Source organism: Manis pentadactyla, chromosome X, assembly GCF_030020395.1.
Source record: "Manis pentadactyla isolate mManPen7 chromosome X, mManPen7.hap1, whole genome shotgun sequence".
In the NCBI taxonomy this organism is placed as follows: Eukaryota; Metazoa; Chordata; class Mammalia; order Pholidota; family Manidae; genus Manis; species Manis pentadactyla.
This window is the reverse complement of record NC_080038.1, coordinates 57,171,643-57,195,610: the sequence shown is the minus strand read 5'-3', so window position 1 is coordinate 57,195,610 and position 23,968 is coordinate 57,171,643. Positions and strand designations below refer to the sequence as shown.

General features: G+C 47.1%; 1 protein-coding gene across 9 annotated transcripts in view; it reads left to right on the top strand.

Annotated features, from left to right (window-relative positions):
• LAS1L (LAS1 like ribosome biogenesis factor) overlaps window positions 1–23,968 on the top strand; it is a 32,763-nt gene that overhangs the window by 2,966 nt on the left and 5,829 nt on the right. For 2 of the 9 annotated variants that reach the window (XM_036892721.2, XM_036892723.2), the window contains exons 4-14: window positions 174–255; window positions 1,123–1,407; window positions 1,695–1,741; window positions 2,596–2,705; window positions 4,498–4,583; window positions 4,926–4,976; window positions 5,296–5,502; window positions 5,844–5,991; window positions 11,407–11,909; window positions 14,838–14,988; window positions 16,847–17,013. In XM_036892721.2, the coding sequence (XP_036748616.2) occupies window positions 174–255; window positions 1,123–1,407; window positions 1,695–1,741; window positions 2,596–2,705; window positions 4,498–4,583; window positions 4,926–4,976; window positions 5,296–5,502; window positions 5,844–5,991; window positions 11,407–11,909; window positions 14,838–14,988; window positions 16,847–16,979 (1,803 nt within the window). In that variant the 3' untranslated portion in view covers window positions 16,980–17,013. Of the gene's footprint in view, window positions 1–173; window positions 256–1,122; window positions 1,408–1,694; window positions 1,742–2,595; window positions 2,706–4,497; window positions 4,584–4,925; window positions 4,977–5,295; window positions 5,503–5,843; window positions 5,992–11,406; window positions 11,910–11,945; window positions 12,967–14,837; window positions 14,989–16,846; window positions 17,191–19,601; window positions 19,739–23,968 lie in introns of those variants that run through there. The other 7 variants (XM_036892725.2, XM_057495615.1, XM_036892722.2 and 4 more) reach the window with 6 other exon arrangements.

The following is a 23,968-nucleotide window of genomic DNA, read 5'->3' as shown; positions in this document are numbered from 1 at the left end:
TGATCAAGAGACCTGGTTTCTAATATTGACTCTGCTGCTAACACTGGAAACTCCTCCCAGGACCTTAGTTTTTTTAATCTATAAAATGGGAGGAGGCCAGGCTAATTCATCTCTGGTCCCTTCCAGCTTTAATATTTTCTAATTTCTGCACTCACACTCTCCCTCATGATCAGGTGAACATTCCAGATTGGATTGTTGAACTCCGCCATGAGTTGACCCACAAGAAAATGCCCCATATAAATGACTGCCGCAGAGGTGAGTCTCCAGAGAGTATACCTATCACAGTTAAGCCCAGGGCCCCAGGCTGGATAACAGTGGGCAGAGGGAGAGGGTCTCCACCTGGGGTCAGAGCCAGGACTAGGGTGAGGCAAGTAAGGTACTTGCCTTGGGCACAAACTTTAAGGGGGTGTCAGAAGTCAGTAATCAAGATAAATAACATTTCATTTTTGATGAACAATAGTTTTAAATAAAAGGCAAATAATTTAAATATATTTATTTAAATAAGTTTAAAACTACAAGTTTTTAAATAAAATAAATCAACATTACTGATTTCTCCTTTTGTGTTGGTCTTCAATATGGCTTGGCAGGGCACTGTTCTGATCCTGTTTTGGTATTTTGATTACCGAGTTTTTTTGGCATCCCCATAAATTTTGTGCCTGAGGAGGGGAATGGCAGGGCTGGTTGAGAGGTGTGAGCCTAGTGTCATAAACCCAGGGGTTCTTTGGACACCCCATCCCAACTAAGAACCCCTGATTCAACCTAGCCCCTTCATGTTGGGGAAACATATCTAGAAAAGGGAAAAGACTTGGCCAAGGCCATATAACTAGCTAGTGGGGCTGGGTCCCTATTCTCCCACATGCCAGCCCTGTGCCATTTATGGCATCCCATCTCCAAGTCTGTTGTTAGTTTTTTCTTGGAAAGGTACAGGTGAATAAGAGAAGGCAAAGAACAAGGGGGTAACCTGGAGCAAGAGTGGCTACTTCTGGACATTTGAGATTTGTGCCTTGGAACCAAGCCTCTTCCCTGGGGCCCTACTCTACTTGCAAGATTTGGCTATTGGCTGTGGAGCTTCTTGCATGAGGCTGCTCCTATGGCACTGACTGCCTTCCTTCCCTCCTTTAGGCTGCTACTTTGTCCTGGATTGGCTCCAGAAGACTTATTGGTCCCGCCAACTGGAGAACAGCCTGAGAGAGACTTGGGAGTTGGAGGAGGACAGGGAAGAGACAGATGAAGAAGATCAAGACGAAGATAAGAACATTGTTGTTGATGACATCACAGAACAGAGATCAGAGCCTGAGGATGAGGGGAAAGATGCAGAGCAGGACGGCAGGGCTGATGGAGACAGCAAAGGCAACAAAGAGGTTGATTCGCATTGGGAAAAGTCTCTGAGACATAAAGAGCTATATGGTAGGTGTTCTTGCAGGGGCAGAGAGGGGCCCATGAGCCTGGAAGACTTGGGCTTAGGGTTGATGCTGGTTATTTCCCTGGCTCAGCATTTCCTCTGGGGTTGTGGTGAGTCTTAGCTTAAAAAAATTACATCACAAACCATCTTCCCTGAGCCCTGTGAAGCAGGAGAGGCAAGAATTCTAGTTCCCAATTTATAGCTCAGGAAATAAGGTGTGAGGGACACAGAAGCCCACAAGGAACATGGGGCTGGGCTGGCTGTCCTATCTGTTTCCCTGTTCTGTTTTCAGAAAGAGCCCGAGAACTGCTGGTATCATATGAAGAGGAGCATTTTAAGGTAAGAAAGTGCCCTTGACCTGGCATATTCTCACCTGCCCCAGACATTTCTTGCCTCTTGCCAGCTACCTGAGAGAAGTCCTGAGAAGGAATTTGAAAGAAAAGTGGCAAGGCTTGAGGGAACTTCTTGGAAAGAAAGAGGGGGGAACTAGGAAGGAGACAAGAGGAGCAGAGTCCAGTTGGCTGATCCTCCACGCTGATTGAAGGGAGCAGTTGATGGAAATTTGTGGGTAATCTGCCTCACTGGGTGGTAGGGAACAACTGGGCATAGATGGTTACTTAGCCCTGCAGTGCTGCAGCAGATCAGCAGATGGTGCCCAGGAGCTATCCTAGATCAGGCGAGCTCGAGGGGTGCAGTTTTTAGCAGGAAGGGAGGTAGCTTAGAAACCATTCAGATCAACCTTTCCTTTTCACAGATGAAGAAATTAAAACCATGCATAAGTGAAGGGTTGGGCCCAAGATCACATGCAGTTAGTGATGAACCAGAGTCCTCTGATCCCCTTTCTTCCATAATTCATGGCTTTATCTCACCCCATGGCCCAAGAGGCTCTGGCCCAACTCCAACTAGATCCCACCACTGGATATCTCAGTTTTGGGATATCTGGTGACTGGGAGCCATGGGGAATTTGGCAGGGGAGGGAGGAGGAAAAGAAGGAAGAAGAGAAAGTCTGGCATTTGAGGCTCAGGACATTTTTTGTTGCAGGGCCAGTAGGGGAATTGAGAGCCTATCCCTGCACGCCATGCCCTGTGTCCTGAAGGGAGGTGCTGAGAGGTCGTGTGGGAAGGGATCCTGGAGGGGTGGGGAAGTGTTGCCTGGCTGAACCAGCCTTCTGATGGGACCCTCTTTGCTGGCAGGTGCTGGAAAAATTTAGGCATTTACCTCAGGCCATTAAGGCGTGGAATAACCTGTCCCCACCTGTAGAATGCATCCTGGCAGAGCTCAAGGGCATTACATGGGAGAACAGGTGTGTAACTAGGTAATCAGGGGCTGTCTACTCTCTAGGGTAGAGCGCAGCAGCCTCACTAAAATCGGTTTCCATATCCAAGCTTGCCAACCTCTGCTGTAGGAAATCCCAGGGATAATCCTGTTCCCCCAAGGGGTGACCCTGCATTCTACATGACCCTCTTCCCCCAGCCCTGCCAATACATAGGGGTTGCCATTGTGCATCACTAAAATGGCCAGAGGCAGGAATATCTACTGTTATCCATCCTGTGACCAGCTTTGTTCTTCTCTGTCCAGTGATGTGGAGCTCTGGGCAACCAGGGAAAGCCCTCCATTCTTACCACCTTGTTGTCTATTCCTTGTCCAGGTTTGAGATAAAATATGTGTGATGGGTACTGCTGCTCTGGTCTTTTGAACTGCTTTTGGAGTGTCAGCATCCCCTGAATAGTCATGGTTGGGGGAAAAGGAGGGGCCTTCCCAGAGCCTGGCTCCTTGAAACATTTAATTCTGGAGCCTGGCTCCTTGAAAGTCTGAGTCCTTCCCCCACTCAGTATGGCCATGAGCCTTCTTTTTCCCCAAAATAGTGCTCAGTTCAGTCCAGAGCAGACACACAGTATCTTTCCATTCCTTTCCACCCTCGCTCTTAGGTGCTTACTACCTATATTAGCTGGAAAGGGTTTTGGGGAACCTTCCACTACAAACCTGTGGAGGCAGTGCTAGATCTCAGCTAGGGAAAGGTTGAAAGGAATCTGGGATGGAGCAGAATGTGTGAGAAGGTGGTGTAAGTGCCAGAGTGGGCCTGGGTGGGACCTTGCAGTGCAGGTTGGGATTGCCCCTGGAGTCTTCTTTCATTTCCAGGATACTGCCAGTGGCAAAGGTATTTTATCAATGCCTTGGCTGTACCCGTCAGCAATGTGGGAGGCGGGGTGGATTAAGCAGTGGAGAAAACTATCCTGTATTTCTGTATAATAGTGTCTGACCAGTTATGCTGAGCAGGCAACTGGCTGACTGCTTTAAGTGCTTTTCCTGGTTATTGACCTGAGGAGATGGGAGATGAGTGGAAGGTCAACTCTTGCCACCTCAAACCTGGAAGAAGGGATCTGAGCATGATAACCCTCCAGGCACTCAGACACCTTGGGAGCTCTTGTTTTACCTCTAGGCCTGGTCAGCTAGAAGAGCCTCTCTTGGGGGAACTACTAGCTCTGGAGGACACAGCTGGGGATTTTGCTTGTTTCAGTTTGAGCTACATGGGGATGAAAGATTAGCCTATAGCCTGTGCTCTCAAACTTTGTAACTTAGTTCTGGGTTTTGGGGGACCCTAAGCATAAGGATCCTATTTGGTCTGGCAGTTGAGTCCCCAAAGTTTCTGCTTCTAGGATCTGAAAGGGGGAAGCCAGGGAGAAGGGGAGGGGTAGGAGACCAGAAGACTGTCAAGAGAAAAAGGCTGAGCAGGAACTAAAGTCTAAAAGCCCTTGACCCTGAGACCCCATGCATTTAACTTCTCTGTGGGCCTGGGACTTTGTTCCATCTTTGCTTTCAGGTTTGTTCCAGTTGTTGCTGCCCTCATTATGGGCCTTACACATCAGCATATGCTTGGTAAATGCTTATTCGGAACCCAGGGTCCCAGTCTCTGGCACAGGCCCTCCTCCAGGAGGATGAGGTCTGGGATTCATCTGTCAAGTGCCTTTCTTCCCCCAAAAGCTGCTTTGGCCACTTGAGCCAGAGACATTAAGCTGCCCTGGGAGTGGGTAGGAGAGTACGAGAGGGTCTTCTGCCTGCTTCAGTTTGCTCAATTAAGTGTCCTCTTGCTCCAGGGAGGCTGTGCTGGATGCTTTTCTGGATGACGGCTTTCTTATCCCCACGTTTGAGCAGTTGGCAGCTTTGCAGATAGACTATGAAGGTAGGGTCCTGGGGGTTTGCTGTAGCCTTATTGTGTTGCTGGGTGAAAACACTAGGGGTGGGCTGGTTGGCCCTGGGCTGGGGGTCAGGAGCTGTTTGCTGCCATTCTGTAGTGTCTGGAAGCCCCTCTTGGCTGAGTAGAACAAGTAGCCCCACTGATAAGGACTTACTGGGCTATGCTTAGGTGGCCTGGAATTGGGTGGGGTGGGACAGGGTGGGTGGGGGAGTCTTAATGCCATTATTGTGCTATGTTAATTGTAATTTGGGCACTAACTAGGGAGCTAGAACAGCAGAACTGGAAGGGCCTTGTGAGGTCATCTAGTCCAACATCCTCATGTTACAGATGGGCAGACTGAGGTCCAGAGAGGGGAAGGTACTGATCCAAAGTCAAACAGTGAGTTGTTGATAAAGCTGAAGATAGAACCAGAGCTCTTTTTCATTTATAATCTGTTTCGAGTCAGTATCAGTAGAGATACTAACTGGTTTCTCTCCCCACTGTTCTGCTCTCCTCTTTCTTACTGTTCTGCGGTGACAACTCTGTTGGTGGTGGTGGGGCCCCCCTCTCCTCCCCATCGTCTCTCTTCCCCTACCTCCCTCCTTCTCTCTCCCCTCCCCTACTCGCTTCCTCTGCTACTCTTCTCTCCCTTTCCCTCCCTGCCTCCTGTGGGCCCCCACCTCCCCTTTCCCTGTCAACACGTGTCCTCACAAATCAGAAAACCTGGACTTGAATGACATCCTGGTGCCAAAGCCATTCTCTCAATTCTGGCAGCCCCTGCTCAGGGGCCTGCATTCCCAGACCTTCACGCAGGCCCTGCTGGAGAGGATGCTCTCCGAGCTGCCAGCTTTGGGGGACAGCGGGATCCGGCCCACCTACATCCTAAGATGGACCATTGAACTGATCGTGGCTAACACCAAGACTGGTGAGGGAGACTAGCCCTAGTCCCAGGGCCTAACACAGCCCAGGCAGGAGCATCTGCTGCTGTCCTCAGCTCTCAGCTGAATAGCACCAGGAGGACACATCCCTTGTTAAAAGTTTAGGTTTGCCCAAAAGCAGCAGCAGTTGACAAATCTCCCTCCATCCTTTTCTTCTCAGAGCCAACTAAATGGGTGAGGCAAAGGGCCCTGAATGCTTGAGCAGTTGGGAGTTATAGAATGGGGAGTTTGGGGAGATGGGGAGGGACAGAGCCAAGCTTTTCAAGGTGCAAGGTTGGATGGGGGGACTTACTGATTCCTTCTCCTCAGGCCCTCTCTTCTCTCTCAGTAAGCAATGCCCGCCGATTTTCTGCAAACCAGTGGGAAGCAAGAAGGAGCTGGAGGCTATTCAACTGCTCTGCCTCCCTTGACTGGCCTCGGGTGGTTGAGTCCTGCGTGGGCTCACCTTGCTGGGCCAGCCCTCAACTGCTTCAGCTGTAAGTCTCTTGAATTCCATCTGGTGGTCAGAGGGTGAGGCCCTGCAGGCCTCAGGGCCACACAGCCCTAGAATGGCAGATTTGGAAAGGCTCTTGCAAGGACGCCTAGTCCTGCCCCCCTCCTACTAATAGATGGGAGAGCTGAATCCCAGAGAGGGAACGTATAGAGCATTCTTGTTAAGATCACACAGCTTAAGACCTGGCTAAAATGAGTCCATTATGAGAATGAATGAGACAATCCCTGTAGAGTGCTTAGCACAGTGGCCTGTACAGCATAAGTGCACAATAAATGGTAGTTGCTGTTGATTATTTAACCCAGTCTTCTGACTCTAAGCTCAGTGCTGTCTCCTCTATTATCTTCCCAAAGTATACCTCTCATAGGTGCTCAACAATCTTCAGTGGCTCCCTGTTGCCTTTCTGAAGTCTAGGCTTCTTAGCCTGAGTTTCAAATATCTTTCTGATTCTGCCCCAACCTAGCATTGGTGAAATGGGGGAGGAAGAGGGACTTGAGGTAAGTGACAAGGGTTTAGAACAGTCAGTAAATGGGAGAGAAAGTGGGCAGAAAACAAGTAAAAGTTCAGGCAAGCAGAAGTGAGGTCTGGAACAAGATTAAAAATCATACCTCTACAGTGGCAGCAATCCACAGGACTACGTGGTTTTCTCCAGCAGAGCTCAGCTACCTGGGCTGAGCAGTGGGGGAAGTGCAGTGAAGATCAATCCCAGCTCAGGGGTTTGCAAGTTAAATACACCAAAGGATGGGCAGAGCTGAGTGTGTTGATGATGGGTGGCTGAAGTGACCAACCCACAGACAGGATTGAAGAAAAGCAACATTTTGGGAGATAGAAAGTGGAAAGATGGGAGTATGGATGTAGGCAAAAAGCAGATGTCATAGGATGTGAGGGTGAGAACTGTAAAGATAATAAGGGGTGGTCACTGAATGGGATGCTGGGATGACAGTTTTCAAAGGTGAAACAGCTCTGAGTGATGAAAATGTGTTGCTGGGTATATTGGAGAATGAAGGTCACTGGAGTTGAGGAGCTGAAAAGTGTCAGATGGGTTACTCAAATGAAACATATTGCTCCAGAAAGCAGTAAGAGAATCAGGTGCTAAAGGCTTCTGTGAGTTATGAGGGAAGTGGCTTGGGGTCAGGAAATGACAGAGAAGGAGAAAAGGAAAGGGAGAGAGCCACAGGTATTTAGAGGAACCAGTACGATATTCAGTTTCACCATGGTGCCCAGGGTGGATTGGGTAAAGGGGAATCAACATTCCTATCTCCCAGAATGTTGCTTTTTCTCAATCCTGTCTGTGGGTTGGTCACTTCAGCCACCCATCATCAACACACTCAGCTCTGCCCATCCTTTGGTGTATTTAACTTGCAAACCCCTGAGCTGGGATTGATCTTCACTGCACTTCCCCCACTGCTCAGCCCAGGTAGCTGAGCTCTGCTGGAGAAAACCACGTAGTCTTGTGGATTGCTGCCACTGTAAAGGTATGATTTTTAATCTTGGTCCAGACCTCACTTCTGCTTGTCTGAACTTTTACTTGTTTTCTGCCCACTTTCTCTCCCATTTACTGACTGTTCTAAACCCTTGTCACTCACCTCAAGTCCCTCTTCCTGCCCCATTTCACCCTAGCTTCCTTATGGACATGGAGGCATCCAGCAGGGCCTCCTTGACCAGAGGTCCAGCCTTCGTGAACTGATCTGCGGCTATACTCAACCTTCTCACCAGCCTCAGGATGAGGTGGCCTTGCCCTGCTTCAAATCCTGCTCCTCCACCTGTGCTCTGGAGCCACCTCTGCCAGCATCGCTGGGCCCTTACCCTAGCCTCTCCCTTGCTCTACTGGCTCTTGCTCTTCAACCTATGAACATGCCTGAGTTTTTCTCATCTTAAAATAACAATAACAACACACACAAAATCTCCTTTGACCCTGTGGTCCTTCTGTTGGGATATCACCAGCTTATTACTCCCTTTCCCATCAAAACATTTGAAAAGAGTAGTCTACACTCAACATATCTCAGTTTCCTCACTACCCTCTTACTCCTCAATCTGCTATAATTTAGCATTCAGCCCCAGAGCTGCTTTGACCTAATTACCAAATCCAGTGGGCCCTTGTTCATTGCTCTCTGCTGCATTACTGCTTTTTATCACTCTCTCTTTGAAATGCCTATGCTTTTTTTTTTACTAGTTCCTATAAAGTGCTGAGGGCCAAATAACTTTATCTAGACCAGGCCTTTTCCCCAAGATTCAGCCTACATTTGACTGCATGTCATATCTCTCTGCTTGGATGGCCCACAGGTACCTTACTGTGACCAAAAGAGAATTGGTCATCTTACTTCCCACTCCCACCCCAAAGTAATCTTCCTCCTCTGCTCCCTATCTCACTTGGTGGCAGCACCATCTACCCTGTTACGTTCACTCTTGAGTATTGCCCAAATCTGAGATTTTGTGTTGCCATGTCTACTTCCTGGAGTTTTTCCTTCCCTCTATCACACTGAGCTTTTCAAGGGGAAGGGTTCTTCATTAACCATCTGTGCCCCAGCACACCACACAAATCCGGGCCCCAAACAGGCCTCAGTAAACACTGTAGAACTAAACTATATTCTGCTATCTCATTGCCAGCAATGCTGTCTTTGGTGGGGGCTGACTCCATGTCTGGGGAATGAATGAAGTGGGAGTTCTGGATGCCAAGATCCTCTTTGTCCCCTGATCCCCTTATGGAGTCAGAAGGTCTTTTTGAATCTTTTTGGCATTTTGGGCACAGTAGTAACTTATAAGAGAAAAAAGTAGCCTTGTAGACAAAGTCAGCAAGAGCAGCATCTCCAGGAGATGGGACTGAACCAGCCAAATCTCCAGATGTGTGTGCTGTAGTCTGGAAATGATATGTATGGGTGGGAAACTGGGAAGAGAACCAAAAAGGCCTAGAGGGGTCAGAAAAGCATCATAGATGAAACATTTGAGCAATTGGAGCAGGAGAAGAAATAAAGGAAATGTCAAAGTCCAGAAGGAATGTGGCATGTGTATGTAATGGGGGGAGGGAGTGAAAAGAGCAGCATGGAGAGATTTGGTTAGGTGGCCTTCAAGGTACTTTCCAATCCTAAGTGCCTGCAGAATGGAAGCTGCTGGTCTTGGAGAAGTCTGGACCACAGAGATCTTCTCCCAACCCAAGCATACCAGAGGGATGCGACACATGCCAGCAGTAACAGCGGCTCACTTGGGTACGATTCCTTATGCACAGATCCTGCCTTTCCCAGATAATCAGTGACTCTAGTCCCAATTGCCCCATTACACAGATTGGGAAACAGGATTTCCCCTGGTATTATGCTGCAAGTCAGAGCTGGACCAGAATCCAGATACCCTATCCTTACTCCTGTGTTATTTCTCCAATGTCCCATTAGGTGCATTATTGGAAGAAGCATGTGTTACTAGACACATCCAAAAATTGGTTTTTGTTTTCCCCAGAGGAAAAATAAAAGGTGCCAATGAAAAGTCTCAGGCATGCTGCTATGTTTTTTGTAGAAGTTATGTTCTTTCTGTTTGACAAAGCTATCTTTCAGAGGTGGAGGTATTATACCCCTATTTCACAGATAAGAAAGGCATTGAGGCTCTGAGGAATGAAATGATGCAAATGTCACCACATGGTTTGTTGATGGTGGGACAGGGATTTGGGCCCAGGACTTGTGAGACCAAAGTCCACCTCCTTCCCACCAACCTGACTTGTGACTTTTTTATTCCCAAGCTGTGTCCAGGCAAATCTGAGGGAGTTTGCATTTTAGGATTCATATCACCCCAATGCTGGTCAGACTAGACAGTTTTGAGATAGCTGGTGGGTAATAATACATAGCATTGACATGGTATCTTACCAATATCAGGTGCCTGGGAATATTAATTTTACTAATTGACCACAGTGAAAGGGAAGAGAGTTTCTCTGTGGCTTTTCCTCTAATGAGGCTGGAAGTTTTCAGGAGCTTCCCTCAGCCAGCCAATATCAATTCAGTTAAAGCCAGTGTTCTCTTGGAATATGAAATTAGCCATGCATAGAGGGTCTCCCAGTAGAGTCACTAGCCCTTAGCGACCAGTGGCCAGTGACCAGAGACTATGTACATTTGGTCAGTCTGCCTGTGGAGCCCAGAGAGAAAACAGCCCACTGAGCATGTGCCCCTCCACAAACGGCCCACAGTTCAAACTGGATACACCTAGAAGGAAGCTGTCCTCCTGTCCACCCCACCCATGCCTCCAGCAGTGACTAGGTGCCTCGTTCTCTATGAGGCTCTGCAAGGGGTGCTCACCCTTTTCCTTCCCAGGGGCTCTCCTTCCCAACGGTTCTGTATCTGTTGGTGGTTTGGCTGTTAGTGCCATCCTTTGTGTGCACAATGTTGCCATCTTTAATTCTCGTCTGCGCGAGTCCTGCCATCTGGTCACCAAGCCCTGCTCTCTGTCTGTCTGTCCTTCACAGCTTCTCTCCCTGCCATCTCCACTGCCAGCACCCTAGGTCAGCTTTCACCAACTGTCTGTGGTCTCCCTGCCTCCAGGATGCCCTGTACAGACCATCCTCCACATGGGCCCCATGGTCATCTTCAGAAACACAGCCATCACCAGCGCTCAGAGTCATCAGGTGACACCTTCTGCCCAGCACACACACTCAACCTTTGAGGCCTTCTCCTCCTCCCACAGCTCCTCAGCACAGCCCTTCCCCTCAAGCCAGGTTACTCTCACCACATGCACACAGCATTGTGTGCTTGCTCTTGTCTGCACGAGGCCCTCCCTTGATCTCTGCTGTCCTCCTTGTGCTCGCTGCCTCCCCCCAGCTTCTGTAGTGACTGAGGTCCACAGTGCTCATCTGGCCTTTCTCCCACATCCTGCTTTGTCTTGTCAACTGCTGCTTTTTTTTTCTTTTCCTCCATTCCAGGCTGGGCCGTAGTTGCTCCCACAAATGGAATCACATTCGTGTTCTATGCAGAATTCTAGCACACTTCCAGACATGTCTTTGGAGCTCAGGACAGATTACTCAGCTAAGCAGAGGAAGAGAGGGGTCTGCCATTCTCATATCCAGCCCTGCAGGCCTATTAGTTAGTTTATGTATTCATATAGCATTTCAGTACTGACTAATAGCTGTCATTTATTGCATGTCCACTGTGCCAGGCATTCTTTGTGAGCTATCTTATTTATCCTCCCAACAATCCTGTAAGTCGGGCTGTTACTGTCCTCATTTTACCGAGATTGGAAGTGATCCAGAGATGAATCATAGAGTTTGTTCAGGGTACATGGTCCTGTTTCTGTGTTGTGACTGCTCTACTGCATTGCCTTTCAAAGGCAGGTATGGAAGCTCAGAGACCAGAAGTTCAAACTGGAGTGTTGGGGTGTGAGGTAACTTGAGATTTTGAATCCTTCATATCTTATCCCTCCCTTTGCTCAGCATCTTCAAAGCCATGGGGCAGGTCCTACCAGATGAGGAGCAGAAGAAGCTGCTGCACATATGTTCCATTTATACCCAGAGTGGAGAAAACAGCCTGGTACAGGAGGTCTCAGAGGCCTCTCCCATTGGGAAGTCTCCATATACACTGAACAGCCTGTATTGGAACCTCAAACCAATGGGTACCAGCTCTGGGCCTGAAGAAGCCCAGCAGCAGGAGAAGCAGGTCAGCCTCAATGATGTCAAAGAAGATGAAAAGGAGGAGAAAGGGATCTCACAAGACCACGTGGAGGAGGAGGAAGAGGAAAATGGTGACGCAGAGAAGTGGGAGGAAGATGATGATGAAGATGAGGAGGAGGAGGAGGATGAAGATGAGGAGGACGATGAAGACAGAATGGAGGTGGGGCCTTTCTCTACAGGGGAGGAGTCCCTCACTGCTGAGAATGCTAGGTTCCTGGCCCAGAAAATAGGAGCTTTGCAGGGCTCTGCATGGCAAGTAAGCTCGGGTAAGAAGCCTGATACCCACCTTCTCACCATACCAGTCGTCCCTCTGTGGCTGGCTCTTGAAGCTTCCCTATACTCTAGAGAAGAGATGGAAGGTAGCAGGAGGTAGCCAGTGCGAGGCAAGCTTGGGAGGCAGCCTGGTGTTTAGATGACAGTTGGCTTCCCTTCTTCAGGATGGAGTGTGTAAGTACCAGGGCCCGTGGAACTGTTAATGCAGCCAGCTGCTGCTTGTAGGGAGCACATTCAGAAGGGATGAATTGGGTATGGGTACTAAGTAGCAAAACAGAATAGAAAGCAAGAGGATAGGGGGCGGATATATGTGTGATTCTGCATGTGTTTTTTGCATACAGTGATCCAGGAGCAGGAAGACAACAAAGAGTGCTTTCTATGTATATGTGAATGCGCATGTATGCATGCGGGCTGGGTGGTGATACGGCATGATTTTGCTGTGTGTGTGAGAGGGAACCCAGGGGTATTAAGTCAGAGGAAGTAGAAATGAGATCAGAGTGACAATAAGGAGTGATGTGGTTTTTAGGTGAGCATATAAATTAGACAAAACTGGGAGGGGGCAGAGAGGGTTGGGTGGTAATAAGGTGGGGGAAGATTAATCTGCTCCTCCTGAGGGTGGTCTTTTGAGTGCCTTCGTTTAAGTTAGGGAGTGAGAACCTTAAGACAGTAAGACCGTGAAGGATGAACCATCTGGTTGCTGTGTGTTGTGTGGTCATGTGTATATGCGTACACACTGGAGGCCGGGCAGATAGATATGGGGCCACAGCCTGTGTGATGGAGCCTGAGGGAGGGAGGGAAAACAGCTGGTACTGGGTGTGTTGTTGGGTGGGTGTGGTCAGGAACAATAAAGGGTGGGGGCAATGAGGGAAAGGTGGAGACTTTGTCCTTGTCTGGACATGTGTGTGGAGGGGCTGGGGCATAAAGACCCCACAGGTTAAGGATGGGGGAACATGTTTACATCTGAATGTGTGTGTGCCTGCATGTGCTAGACAATCCAAGGCACAATAACAGAACTCTCTTAGGACAAGGGCAGCTGTGTTTTGGGGTTGTTTAAATAACAAAAGGGACAAGCATTGACACGGGCATAACTATATTTGTTAGAAAGAGTAGGGGCTGTGAAAGAAGTAACTGAAGTGGGCTATGTTTATTTTTGGAAGAGTTAGCAGGGTCACTGAGACCCATGAGTACCAGGAGGGAAAGAAGCAGAAGCAATGAGAGATGGGGATATATGGAAAGGTGTGAGAATAGGCAGTAAGGCAGCCATTCAGAGATGGCCTGTGTATGTCTGTGCTGTCACTGAGGGGCCATGTACAAGGGTATCAGGCCAGAGAGGCAAGGGCAGTGATGGAGACAGGGTTGGGCATATTCTAAATGGGGAGGGAGAATGGTCAAGTTAGTCAGTGACAGACATGAGGGGAGTGGTCCCTGTGTATAAAGGTATCTGTGTATGCATAGGGCAATGCAGGGCATTAAGAAAGGCACAACTTCTTTCCTGTATAACAGCCAGGGATTGGGGGATGGGCAGGCAGAGGAACAGCCTTTCCTGGGGGGTTCTGTGGGTAACATAAAAAGCTAGTCCAGGGTAGGGTGATAGCTGGAACCTAGAATTATGTATATAAATGTTCTACCACTGTGTTGTACACTTGAAACTCATGTAATGTAATACTGTGTGTCAACTACCCTTCAATAAAAAATAATTATTAAAAAAAAAAAAAAAAAAAAAAAAAAGCTAGTCCAGGGTTGGCACTTTGCAGAATGCCAGGGGCATTATGACAAGGAGAATTCCTTGGATACCAGGGAGTTTCAGGAGGTCAGAAATTGTATCTCCTTGGAGGAACTCACCAGTGAAGGCTTCACTTAAAAGCATTGGATATACTGGTATAAGGATTGGGATGGAGTGTTTAAGTGATAGAATTAGAGGGGTTGGGGAGTCCCTGACACAGTCCATTCTAAAATGGAGTATCTGGGTGGGCTGTCAGGGAAGGATTATGAACATGAAAAAGCTAAGGCATTAAAATCTTTCTCTCCCCCTTTCCATTGCTTCTTCTGTGTGTGCATACACATATATGGGGATGCAGGGTATTAAGATGTCTGGGTTATGTGCCTATGAATGAGAGATGCGGGAGGCAGGGAGTGAAACTGAGAAACTTTGAGTGGAGTGCCTATGTGCTTAATGTGTGTATACTTAAGCAGTGGTGGTGGGTGGGATACGCAGTAAGACAACCCTTCCCTGAAGAGGGGATGTTTTTTGTGTGAGCATCTCGACCTTGCAGGGGCAATAAGACCTTGCAGGGGGCAGGGGGAGCATAATACCACTGACAGAGTGTCCACCCTGAGGTGGTGTGTGGGTGTGTGTATATATTTCCCAAGGTAAGTCCACTAAGAGAAGATGGGACATTCAGACATGTCGGGGGGTTTGTGTGTGGATGTGTAGGAAATCTAGGTCATTTAGATACTCTGAGTTGTCTTTGGCTTTGGAATGGAGGTGCAGGGAATTCTGGGGCATACAGACTCTCCAGGATATGTGTGCATGTATAAATAGTGGTGAAGTTGAGGCAGTGAATACAACCAGGTCTGAAGATGTTGTCTATGTGGAGACATGTCTGGGGATGTGGGAGAAGAACAGAGAGGAACAATAATGTCTGTAGTTGTGTGCATGGTATGTGGGGTGTGTGGGGTGAGGGGTGGGTTGTGGTTGTGTGTGTGTGTGTGTGTGTGTGTGTGTGTGTGTGTGTGAACAGAGGGGAAGAAGGACTGTAAAGAGTGTATAGGGGAGCATGGAAGAGGTAGGGAGTGCAAAGGTTAAATGATGCAGAGAGGAATAAGGCTGGAGAAACACAGAAGGCCCATGCTGAGTAGGTTAATTGAGGTGGATAGATGGACCTGTGTACCCACTCTTGCCTCCTCCCTTTGCTCCACAGAAGATGTACGATGGGACGCCTTCCCCTTAGGCCAAGTACCAGGTCAGACTGAGGACCCAGCAGAGCTTATGCTGGAGAATTACGACACCATGTATCTTTTGGACCAGCCTGTGCTAGAGCAGCGGCTGGAACCCCCAACGTCCAAAACTGGGTGAGTGCCCATGGCAGCAGGATTTCTCACCCCTTTCTTTGCCTCCTGCAGGAGGGAGGGAGGGAGAGAGACACAAACTAGAGTGGGTTGGGAGGTAGCTGTCCCCAGTCATGGCCTGAATGAAATGAAAGTTTCAGTCTCTGGCTGGGCCTTTGTCAGGACTCAGCCCCTAATGGGGGGAGCCAGTGAGGCAGCCATGCAGAACTGACTTGGCACCCCTCTCAGTTTGCATCCAGTTTGTTCATGAGTATGCGTTTGTGCACGCACATTTTGGGGGAAGTCCATAGTTTTCAAAGGATTCTCATAAGAGTCCTCCACTCCCAAAAGGTCAAGAATGGATGCTCTAATACAACTTCCTTATGTTCCTGAGAAAACTGAGGCCCAGAAAGGGGAAGGGATTTGTCCAAAGGTGTACAGAGTAATCAGTAGGCCTCCCCGCACTGTCCAGGCATCTTGGTAGCAAGGCCTGCACAGGGCTCCATGCTCTCCCTCGAAACTCGCCTCTGGATCACAAGCATGGGAGCCCTTGGGTCACCAGGGAGCCAGGAACCAAGCAGCCCTTGCTAAGGGGCGCTGCTGGTAACACAAAGGAGCCCGTCCAGAGGGCCTGTACATTCCGGAATGCGGGGCCATTGTGACTGGGAGAATCCTGTTAGTACCAGAGAGAAACCTCTGTGGGCCCCTGAGAAACTGAGAGTCTATCCCTATGCTGCCTGCCCACTCCCTGGGAGATGAACTCCTCTTCCTCTGGACATTCAGGAAGAAGGCTATAGAACCCAGGGGCCCCAGCAGCAGGCCAGGCCCAAGGCAGTGCCGTGGACTTTATGTCCTAGGGCAAGGGGCATCAGGCCTCTTGGAAAGAAGAGGAGGCAGTTGGGGAAACAGGTGGTCTGTAGTTGGGAGTGGAGCCACATGTCTGAGATGTCTCCTCTCCCCTTGGGTAAGGTTGGCTTGATGAGTACCAGGGTATCAAGTGCACAGGTGGAGCTGTGAAATCCAGAAGAAAGCTTCCACATGCCCTGTAGTGGAGAGGGGTCCTCTGCTGGAGTGGGCATGCCCACTCCTGCTTCTTTTCTAACCTCCATCTTTGACCTGGCCCTGTGGATTGAGCACATCCCTTTTCATTTCTGGGCCTCAGTTCCCTTGTCTATAAGATGGTGGGTGTTGGGAGGGGATGGGACTAGATCATTTCTAAGGGTTTTTTCAGCTGCAGTAGTGTAACCGTGGATCTGCCTGAGGGGAAGGATGATGGCTTTGCTCTCAGCTGTCACCCTCATCTACCTGGAAGGACCTCTGACCTGAAGGAATCAGAGGAAGCAAGAGTGTTCTGAGCAGGGCCAGGGAGGGGGAGGGCAGTTACCTTCCTAGAGCAATCTTGCAATCCTGGGATGGGAGCTGGGCCTATCCCTACAGCCCAAGCCTGGATTTGGGCCCATTAACCAGCTGTTGGGGGTGGGAGGGATCCAGCCCATGGTCCTTTGTGCCCCCAAGTACTAGGACCTTGGAAGAAGGCCTGTTAAGGCAGCCACTTCCAATATTTTCCTGGGGGTGTGGTAGTACAGGTCCCCTTCTCCTACTTCATCCCAAATAGCTCAGTTTAATTTGGTGTATGTACTGGGGCTCTGCATACAGCTTCACTTGAAAAGTTCTACTCCTTTCCTCCCCCTCCCCCCCCTCAACTAGGAGAGGGCAGAGCCAACCCTGAAGTTGTTTCTCAGATTTGCTCTAGCTGCTTCTTTGTAAAGTAAGGGAGGAGGGTGGGTTCTTCCCAAAGGCATACACATCAAGCACCCTTAGCCCTTCCAGAGCCTAAAGCTGCCTCCTTTCCTGACTGACCACCCCCCGACTCTCTCCATAGCACCCTGGGTCTGAGCTGTGGTGTCAGGAGTGGCAGCTGCAATGACAGCAGCGACGGCAGCAGCAACTTGGAGGGCCTTCTCTGGAGCCAGGGACAGCTTCATGGGCTCAAAATGGGCCTGCAGCTCTTCTGATGCCTGCCCTGGTACAAGTGTTGATCCAGCCATGGTATGGAAGATCCCCCCTGACCCCCACCCCCACCTCCACAGTGTTCCTGATGCTCCATGAAACAACCTGGGAGATGGCCCACATCAGCTCAGTTTTCCACCACAGTGGAGTTTTGAATGTGTTTTGGGATTTTTTTCTTTTGTTTTGAAAAACAATAAACAGGCAACTGTTGTTTAAGTATTTGTGAAATGAGGGGCTGTGTGCTGGAGCAGATCAGTGTAGTTCTCCCTTTATTCTGGGTGCTCCAGAGAAGGCATGGTCATAACAGGGCTTCCAGCAGGAGCTGGGTCCTGAGGTCCTTAGGGCCTACTGCCCCTGATTGTTTCTACCCACCAGGCCCTACTCATACATTCTTCCTGTCTCAAATCATTTTCATTCCCTTCAGCTGTGGTATGGAGCCAGCTTACTTGGAAGCATTAGGCCCCCAGAAAAGAAGCATTGCTGATCATAGAGCCCAGCCAACATAAGGAGAATCTGCTCAGAACCTCTTGACTGCAGGAATACCCAGGGCCTTACTGATGCCACCCAGCAGGCTCTGGCTCATTTCCCTACCTGCCTTCACTGGGCACCAAACAACAGTTGAAAGCTAAACAGAAACCTTTCTTTGTCACTTTTCTACTCCTTTGGCCTTGAAAAGTTAAGAGTGGCTTCTCTGTGCTGGACAATGGGGCCAAAGAAATGCCTTAGGGGCTGATTCATAGTTCCTCTGTGGTCACCCAATTCCCTCAGACACTCAGAGTGCCTAGCCCTGAGCTGCCAGGAGACCATGTGGAGCAGACCAGTGTACAGTCTGCTATGTTCTCAGGTGTCTGAGCCCTCCACCTGGTGAGAGGAGATAGTCATCACTTATCACCTGATGCCTCCGCTAAGTACCTTAAGGGAGCTTTGGTGTTCTTTGTTTTTCTCAGGGTGGTGGTTCCTGGTGGCAGTTGACTGAGGTCAAGTGTGGCTACAGAACCTCCGATCCCCACTCTGGGGAGAGTAATAGCTGGGCAAGAAAGTGGGTATCTGTGGAGCCAAGTTTTGGCCTAGAAAAGGGGCATGGGATAGTACCAGGCAGCATTCTAGTCAAGAACCTGGCCCCCAAGGTAGCTGAGCTCAATAATGATGAAAGAAGGGAAGGAGAACATTTATGCTGTGAAAATGCCAAGGAGAAATAATAGTGCAAATGTGTTTCCAGCCCAGTCAAGAAAGGTTTTTATCTTGAGGTAGGACCCCTAGGGAGTCTGCAACACCTCTGAGAGATACCCTGAATATCTTTGTGGGTATGTGTATACAATTTTTCTAGAGCTGGTTCTCAGGCCTAATCAGGTTATGAAAGGGGTCCATGAGTCCAACGGTCCAACAGGGTTAAGATTTCTTGTTGTGTGTGGATCCAAGCATTAGGTATAAGCAGAGCAATCTCCTACACTGGTTAATGCAAAATCAGTTTCCCTCCAACTCTTCTCTCTCCTGCCACAATGGCAAATGCTAAGTCTTTCAGCCTCCTAAGTCATCCAGAGATGAAGGAGCCTTCAAAGAGCATCTAGGCCACATGTAGTCAAGGGATTTTCAAATATGTCTTTGGGGAAGTAGCTCATTGCCTGTTCTGTGGGGAGATGCATGCTGCAAACTCTTGGTTCTCCTCCACCACTTCTCTAGAGCAGCCTGGATTTTATCTATTGTGTATGTAGTGTATACATAATTTTTTTGGCAAAGTGGGTTTTGCTGCTAAAAAAGTTTGGAAATAAGTTCTAGTCTAGCCCTCTCATGTGCACTGAGACATTGCAACATCAGCATCACCTCAGTATTTGTTAGAAATGCAAATTATTAAATCCTACTCCTGACCTGAGTCAGGTTGAGCATAGGGAGCAATATGGTTTGTCAAGCCCTTCAGGTGATTGTGATGCACACTAAAGTTTGAGATCCACTGGTATAGAGGATAAAGCTACCCGAAGATTTAGGTTCCAGGCAAGCTCCACCGGGAACAACCTTCTGCAAACTATGCCACAATTCTTTCATCTGTAGAAGAAGGATAATTTTTGCCTTATAGGCTTGTTGTAAGGATCAAAAAATAGATATGAAAGTTCTCTCTAAAGCTTACCATGCTTTGTGTAAGTCATGTGCATTCATTACAGGGTTGGTGGGCCTTGAACTCAGGACTCAGGTCTCCAACTCCAGGACAGAGTGCTTTCTCCTGGCCCTCAAAGACTGACCTAATAAGGAGCAGGCTCTTTGAGCTCACTTCTAGTCCAGGTCCAAGGAGAGTAAGAACGAACGGTCATTGGTGGTTAGAGTCCACCAGAAACCTGGGATTCTGAAACCAGGTTCCTTCAGATGGGAATGGGAGAGGAAGGGGGAGAACTGACCAGGAAGAAACCTTAGCTCCATGCCCTTGGATCTTTTCCAACTAGAGATCAGAGACTGGTAAGAAAAAGTCTTTGAACTGCACATATTTAATGGGAGAATAGGGCTGGGATTCAAGAGAAGGGAGCATAGATTATATTGTTATTCAAGAACAGTAATTGAGAGTCACCTCTTCTGACTGAAGATAATTCATTAGTGGTCAAGAAATTATTCCTGATCCTAAGGAACTCTCCATATTTCAGAGTTGTCTGCAGTCTGTATACCAACATAGCAGTGATAAGTGCTGACATGGAGGTACTGTTCAAGATGCCTGCAAGGCCCACTGGGGAAAAGGATTAACAACGCTTGGACAAGGAAGTGAGACAACTTAATAGAGGAGGTGACATTAGCAGTCTTCAAAGGCAAAAGTTTACTAGTCAGAACAAGGAGTAGAAGGAAGGTAAAAGTCTGGAGGGGATAAGAATATGGCATGTTGAGGCATGAGTGAAGGGTCCAGGTTAATTGGAGCATGGGTTATGTGAAGAATATGGCAGGTTGTGAGACAAGAATGGTAAGCCAGACAGGGATACGATCCAACTAGTTGATTTTCCACCTGTGTATTGGACATTGATTTGTCCCTTCTTGGAATTTTATTACCACTGTCCCTACCCTCATGCTGCCATGGGCTCTCCAAGAAAATCTTAGTTTATTAATGTATTTTCTAAGTGTGCTTCATTCCCTCACAATCACATAAGCTCCAGAAGACAATAACTGTTTCCTCTTCTCTGTCTCCTTAGCCCAGTATGGGCCAGGCCCCTATTTGGTATTCAGTAAGAACCTGATACATGTGTGCCTAAGAAATGTGAAAGGAGGCAGCAAGAGTAAAGAGGAAGAGTGGGGAAAGATGAGCACTCATGGTCCCAAGAAGGATGATAAAGATAATCTGATTCACAAATAGCCCCTTCCAAAGGTTTTAAAGCTGGGCTCCCCTACAGCTACTGTGGCCACTTCTGCCTTTAGAATGAAAATGGTCACAGTTGGGGGTGGGGGTGAGGTGTGAGTAGGGTGTTCCAGAGAGGCCTGAGGGAAGAGCAGACACCACTGTGATACAGGGCTCACTGGCCTGGGAGCAATGATCCTTGGGTTCCAGTCCTGACTGCTCAGCTTTAGTCCAATCTCTGCAGTTCTCTGAGTCTCAGTTCCCATACTTATAACCTCATGGAGTTGATGCAGCTGAGCACTTCTGAATGACTTCTTTGAAGTGTCAGCTGTCAGGCTGCTTTAGCTCTGATATTCTGCCTAAGGCCCAGCAGATGATGTCTCTGTGACTCTGAGGCTATTCAGGGGAGAAACTATAGGTTGTTTATGGAAGTAAGCCTGGCACTGAGCCCTCTACTTGTTTCTGACTCAACCAGTGGAGACCCAGTTCATCCCAGTGGGAAACACCAGTTGACTAGCACTTGGAGTTGTGTTAGTATACAAAAATTAGAGGACGTGTGCTTTACTGTGATAAAATGAAGATAAACTCATTTGGGGAGAACTTTACTTTTATAGCTTATCTCAAGATACAAGTCCCAAGGACACAAGTTTAATTTTTTTAGGAACAAACTAGAGTGTGTGTGTATGTAGGTGTGGTATGGCTTTTGTTGTTGATATTCTTAAAGAAACAGAGCCATTAGTGGTTAGTAGACAAATACTTTATGCAGTAAATAAGTGTGGTACAGTTCATTGTTGTCAGTGATACATCATTTTCTGTCGTGATTATAGGTGAAACAAAATCTCAGGAAGTAGTCATAGCACATTCATGCTAGTGAGAACATACTGCAAAGCATTGCACGTGCATTATAGGGGCAGACAAAATTGGGGATGGGATATATTTTCACTCACCTCTGGTTGGCTTTGTGTATTTTGTCATTGAGACTTACGTTATGTTTGGGTCAAACAAAAAACCCAAAGAGGTTATATAAAAGTTTACGACCATTAAACAGTATTGTTTAATCCCACAAGTGGATAAAGCAAACTATTATAGCTCAATGATACACAAACCAGGACTAAAAATAGTCAATTTGCCTATGTATATAGCTAGCTACAATGTAATATTTAATATGCTGAGTCTTTTCAAAGGCATTGACTACTTTAGACAAACAGGTTCCCGAAATATACTGGTTTGGTTTCCAATGAGAACTAACTGTAGTGCCACTTCAGTTGAAGACTGCAGTCTTCAGTTTCAGACCTGAGGAGTAGCAACTAGGGGAAGGCAGAAAAGGTTTAGGAGGAGACCTGAGCAGGGCTCTTTGGACAGCTCAACATTACTTTCCCTGTGCAGTTCCACACCTGGTTCACAGAGAAAAACAAAGTGTATTGAAACTGTTGGCCCTCAAAAAGGGCATTTGTACAAAGTCCCATACTTAACAGCATAGATAGAATGGTAACTGAGTGCCTCTCAAAATGAACTCTTCTATGTTAGAAGAAAACCCCGTGCCCAAGGTTAATGGGTATCAATATTTGAATTACTGTATAAAGATAATTTATTCTACGATAGAAAAAATGGGTTTTAAAAGTATCCTGGAAACTAGCAGAGAAAGAGGAAAGGGAAATTGTGTGTGTGTGTGTGTTTCATTACTTAGAAGAAGAAAAGTTTTGTAGACCATTTCCATAAGGCATCTGTCATTCCCCCTTCCATACCTTGTACCTTAAGAAAGTGCAATAGCTGTTATGTTACTATCGAAAAGGATCCTTTCCCTTAACTGTCTTACAGAAATGGTGCTCCTGACTGACCATGCTACCCTAGACTCAACAATTTTTCAGGTCAAAATAAAAATAACAGCAGAATCACACACACAAAAAAATCACAAAATCTACAAAATTAAGGCCTGAACAGGCAGACTTGCTATGAGTTCAGAAACTCAGTGAAATAATTAAAATTACAAAGCACCTCTTGCAAAATACACTGCTTCTTAAAAACCACACAAACACTGTGCAGTAATCCTCGCTGAGTGCTTGGAGGTAAATCTCCTGAAGGACACACGCTAAGCCCCAGAAAGGAAGCTTGATTTTATTATCAAGGGAGCCAAGGGGGTCCCAGTGCTTCTTTGTATTTGCTGTTTTATAAGTACAAACAGGAAAAGTCAAGAAGTGTTCTCACCTCAGTTTAAAAAAATGTTTCTCTAGTAACTTCACCAAGAACAAGTTGAATTTATGCATTCATAATTGTACAGCTCCATTTATAGATTATTGCAGATGATTCACTAAACACATTTTTACACAAAATCCCTTTTGCAAGAACATACTGAATTTAACAGGCTAAAGAGAACTTATGCAATATAATGCTTGAAACTGTACACAAAATAGTTGTGTACATAGTAATAAAGAGGCCTTGAAAATTTGTCTTTGCCTATAAACTACTTCTGCCCTCTGGAAATAAAAGCTTCCTCATGACCCTGGGGCTACTTCCCTGTGACATGTAGTGCCACAAACATCTTGGTGAAAACCCAGTACCAAACCTAGTTAAAGATCAGTTTTGTACATTTGTCTCTATACAATTAGGCAAAAAGATAAAATTTGTATCAACAAAAGGTCATTTCTGGTTATTTGAGGCATTGCTTTTAGCCACTTTGGTTCATACACATTTTATGAGAAGAGAAGAATAACAATTGTTTTTAGGAAGAAATACATATCCTGCCTTGAAAAATATTTTCTGTTTTGGAAGGAGCTTACAATTTTACAATTTTTTTGAGTACTAAATCTGAACATGCTCAAGATGAATTGCAGCTGACAAGATTGGTCTTGTGCATCTGTGTAAATTATACAGCTGGTGGATATAGTGGTGCCATTGAGGATTTTGGGAGGAACATAAGCTAATTGGTACAAAGGCAGTAGAGTCATCTAAGATTGTCAAATATCCTGATTTAGACATGGGACAGATTTAGAAGGTTCAGGTAGTTGAAGGTATGAAATGGTGTTTGTGTGAAATAGCAAACATATCAGTGGCAGCTGTCATTCTCTATGGACCTATCTGACAGAAAATACCTCAGTATGCTGGGGGAAGAAAAGATCAGAGGATAGGAGATGAATTTGAAGCTGTAGTTAACTGAAGAGAAACATTGGTTAAGATGCAATTTTGATCAACTAGGACTGAGAAAGTCAGAAAGTAGCATGCAAACCATTATCAAACCACCAGAAACCACCCTGACTACAGCCTCACATTCGGAGTGTTTCACAGTAAGAAACTTTTATAGGCAGTTGTCAGACCATCTCATGAAGAAACAAAAGGCCGAGAGCAGGCCTTTTCAACTTTCATGACAAACGACCATAGAGATTAGCAAGTAATAGCTCAAAAAATAGCTGGTTGTGGTTCAAAATGTTAAAATATACAATGGATTCAAAAAGGGGGTTCATTTAGTGTACAGCTCAAGAAAAACAAAAACAATAAATGCCTCTTCTAAAGGCATTTAGCTACAAAGGTTTCCACCCTGAGCAAGATACAAGTTGCACAAATGGTGCAGCTCAACCCAGAATCCTGCCGTCTATAGTAACACATTTAAGAATTATCTAAGGGCAAGTGCACCTTCTTTCCATGGATTTGAAATGTATAATAGCCAGCTATTCGCAAAGATGTAGCATCCCCTTT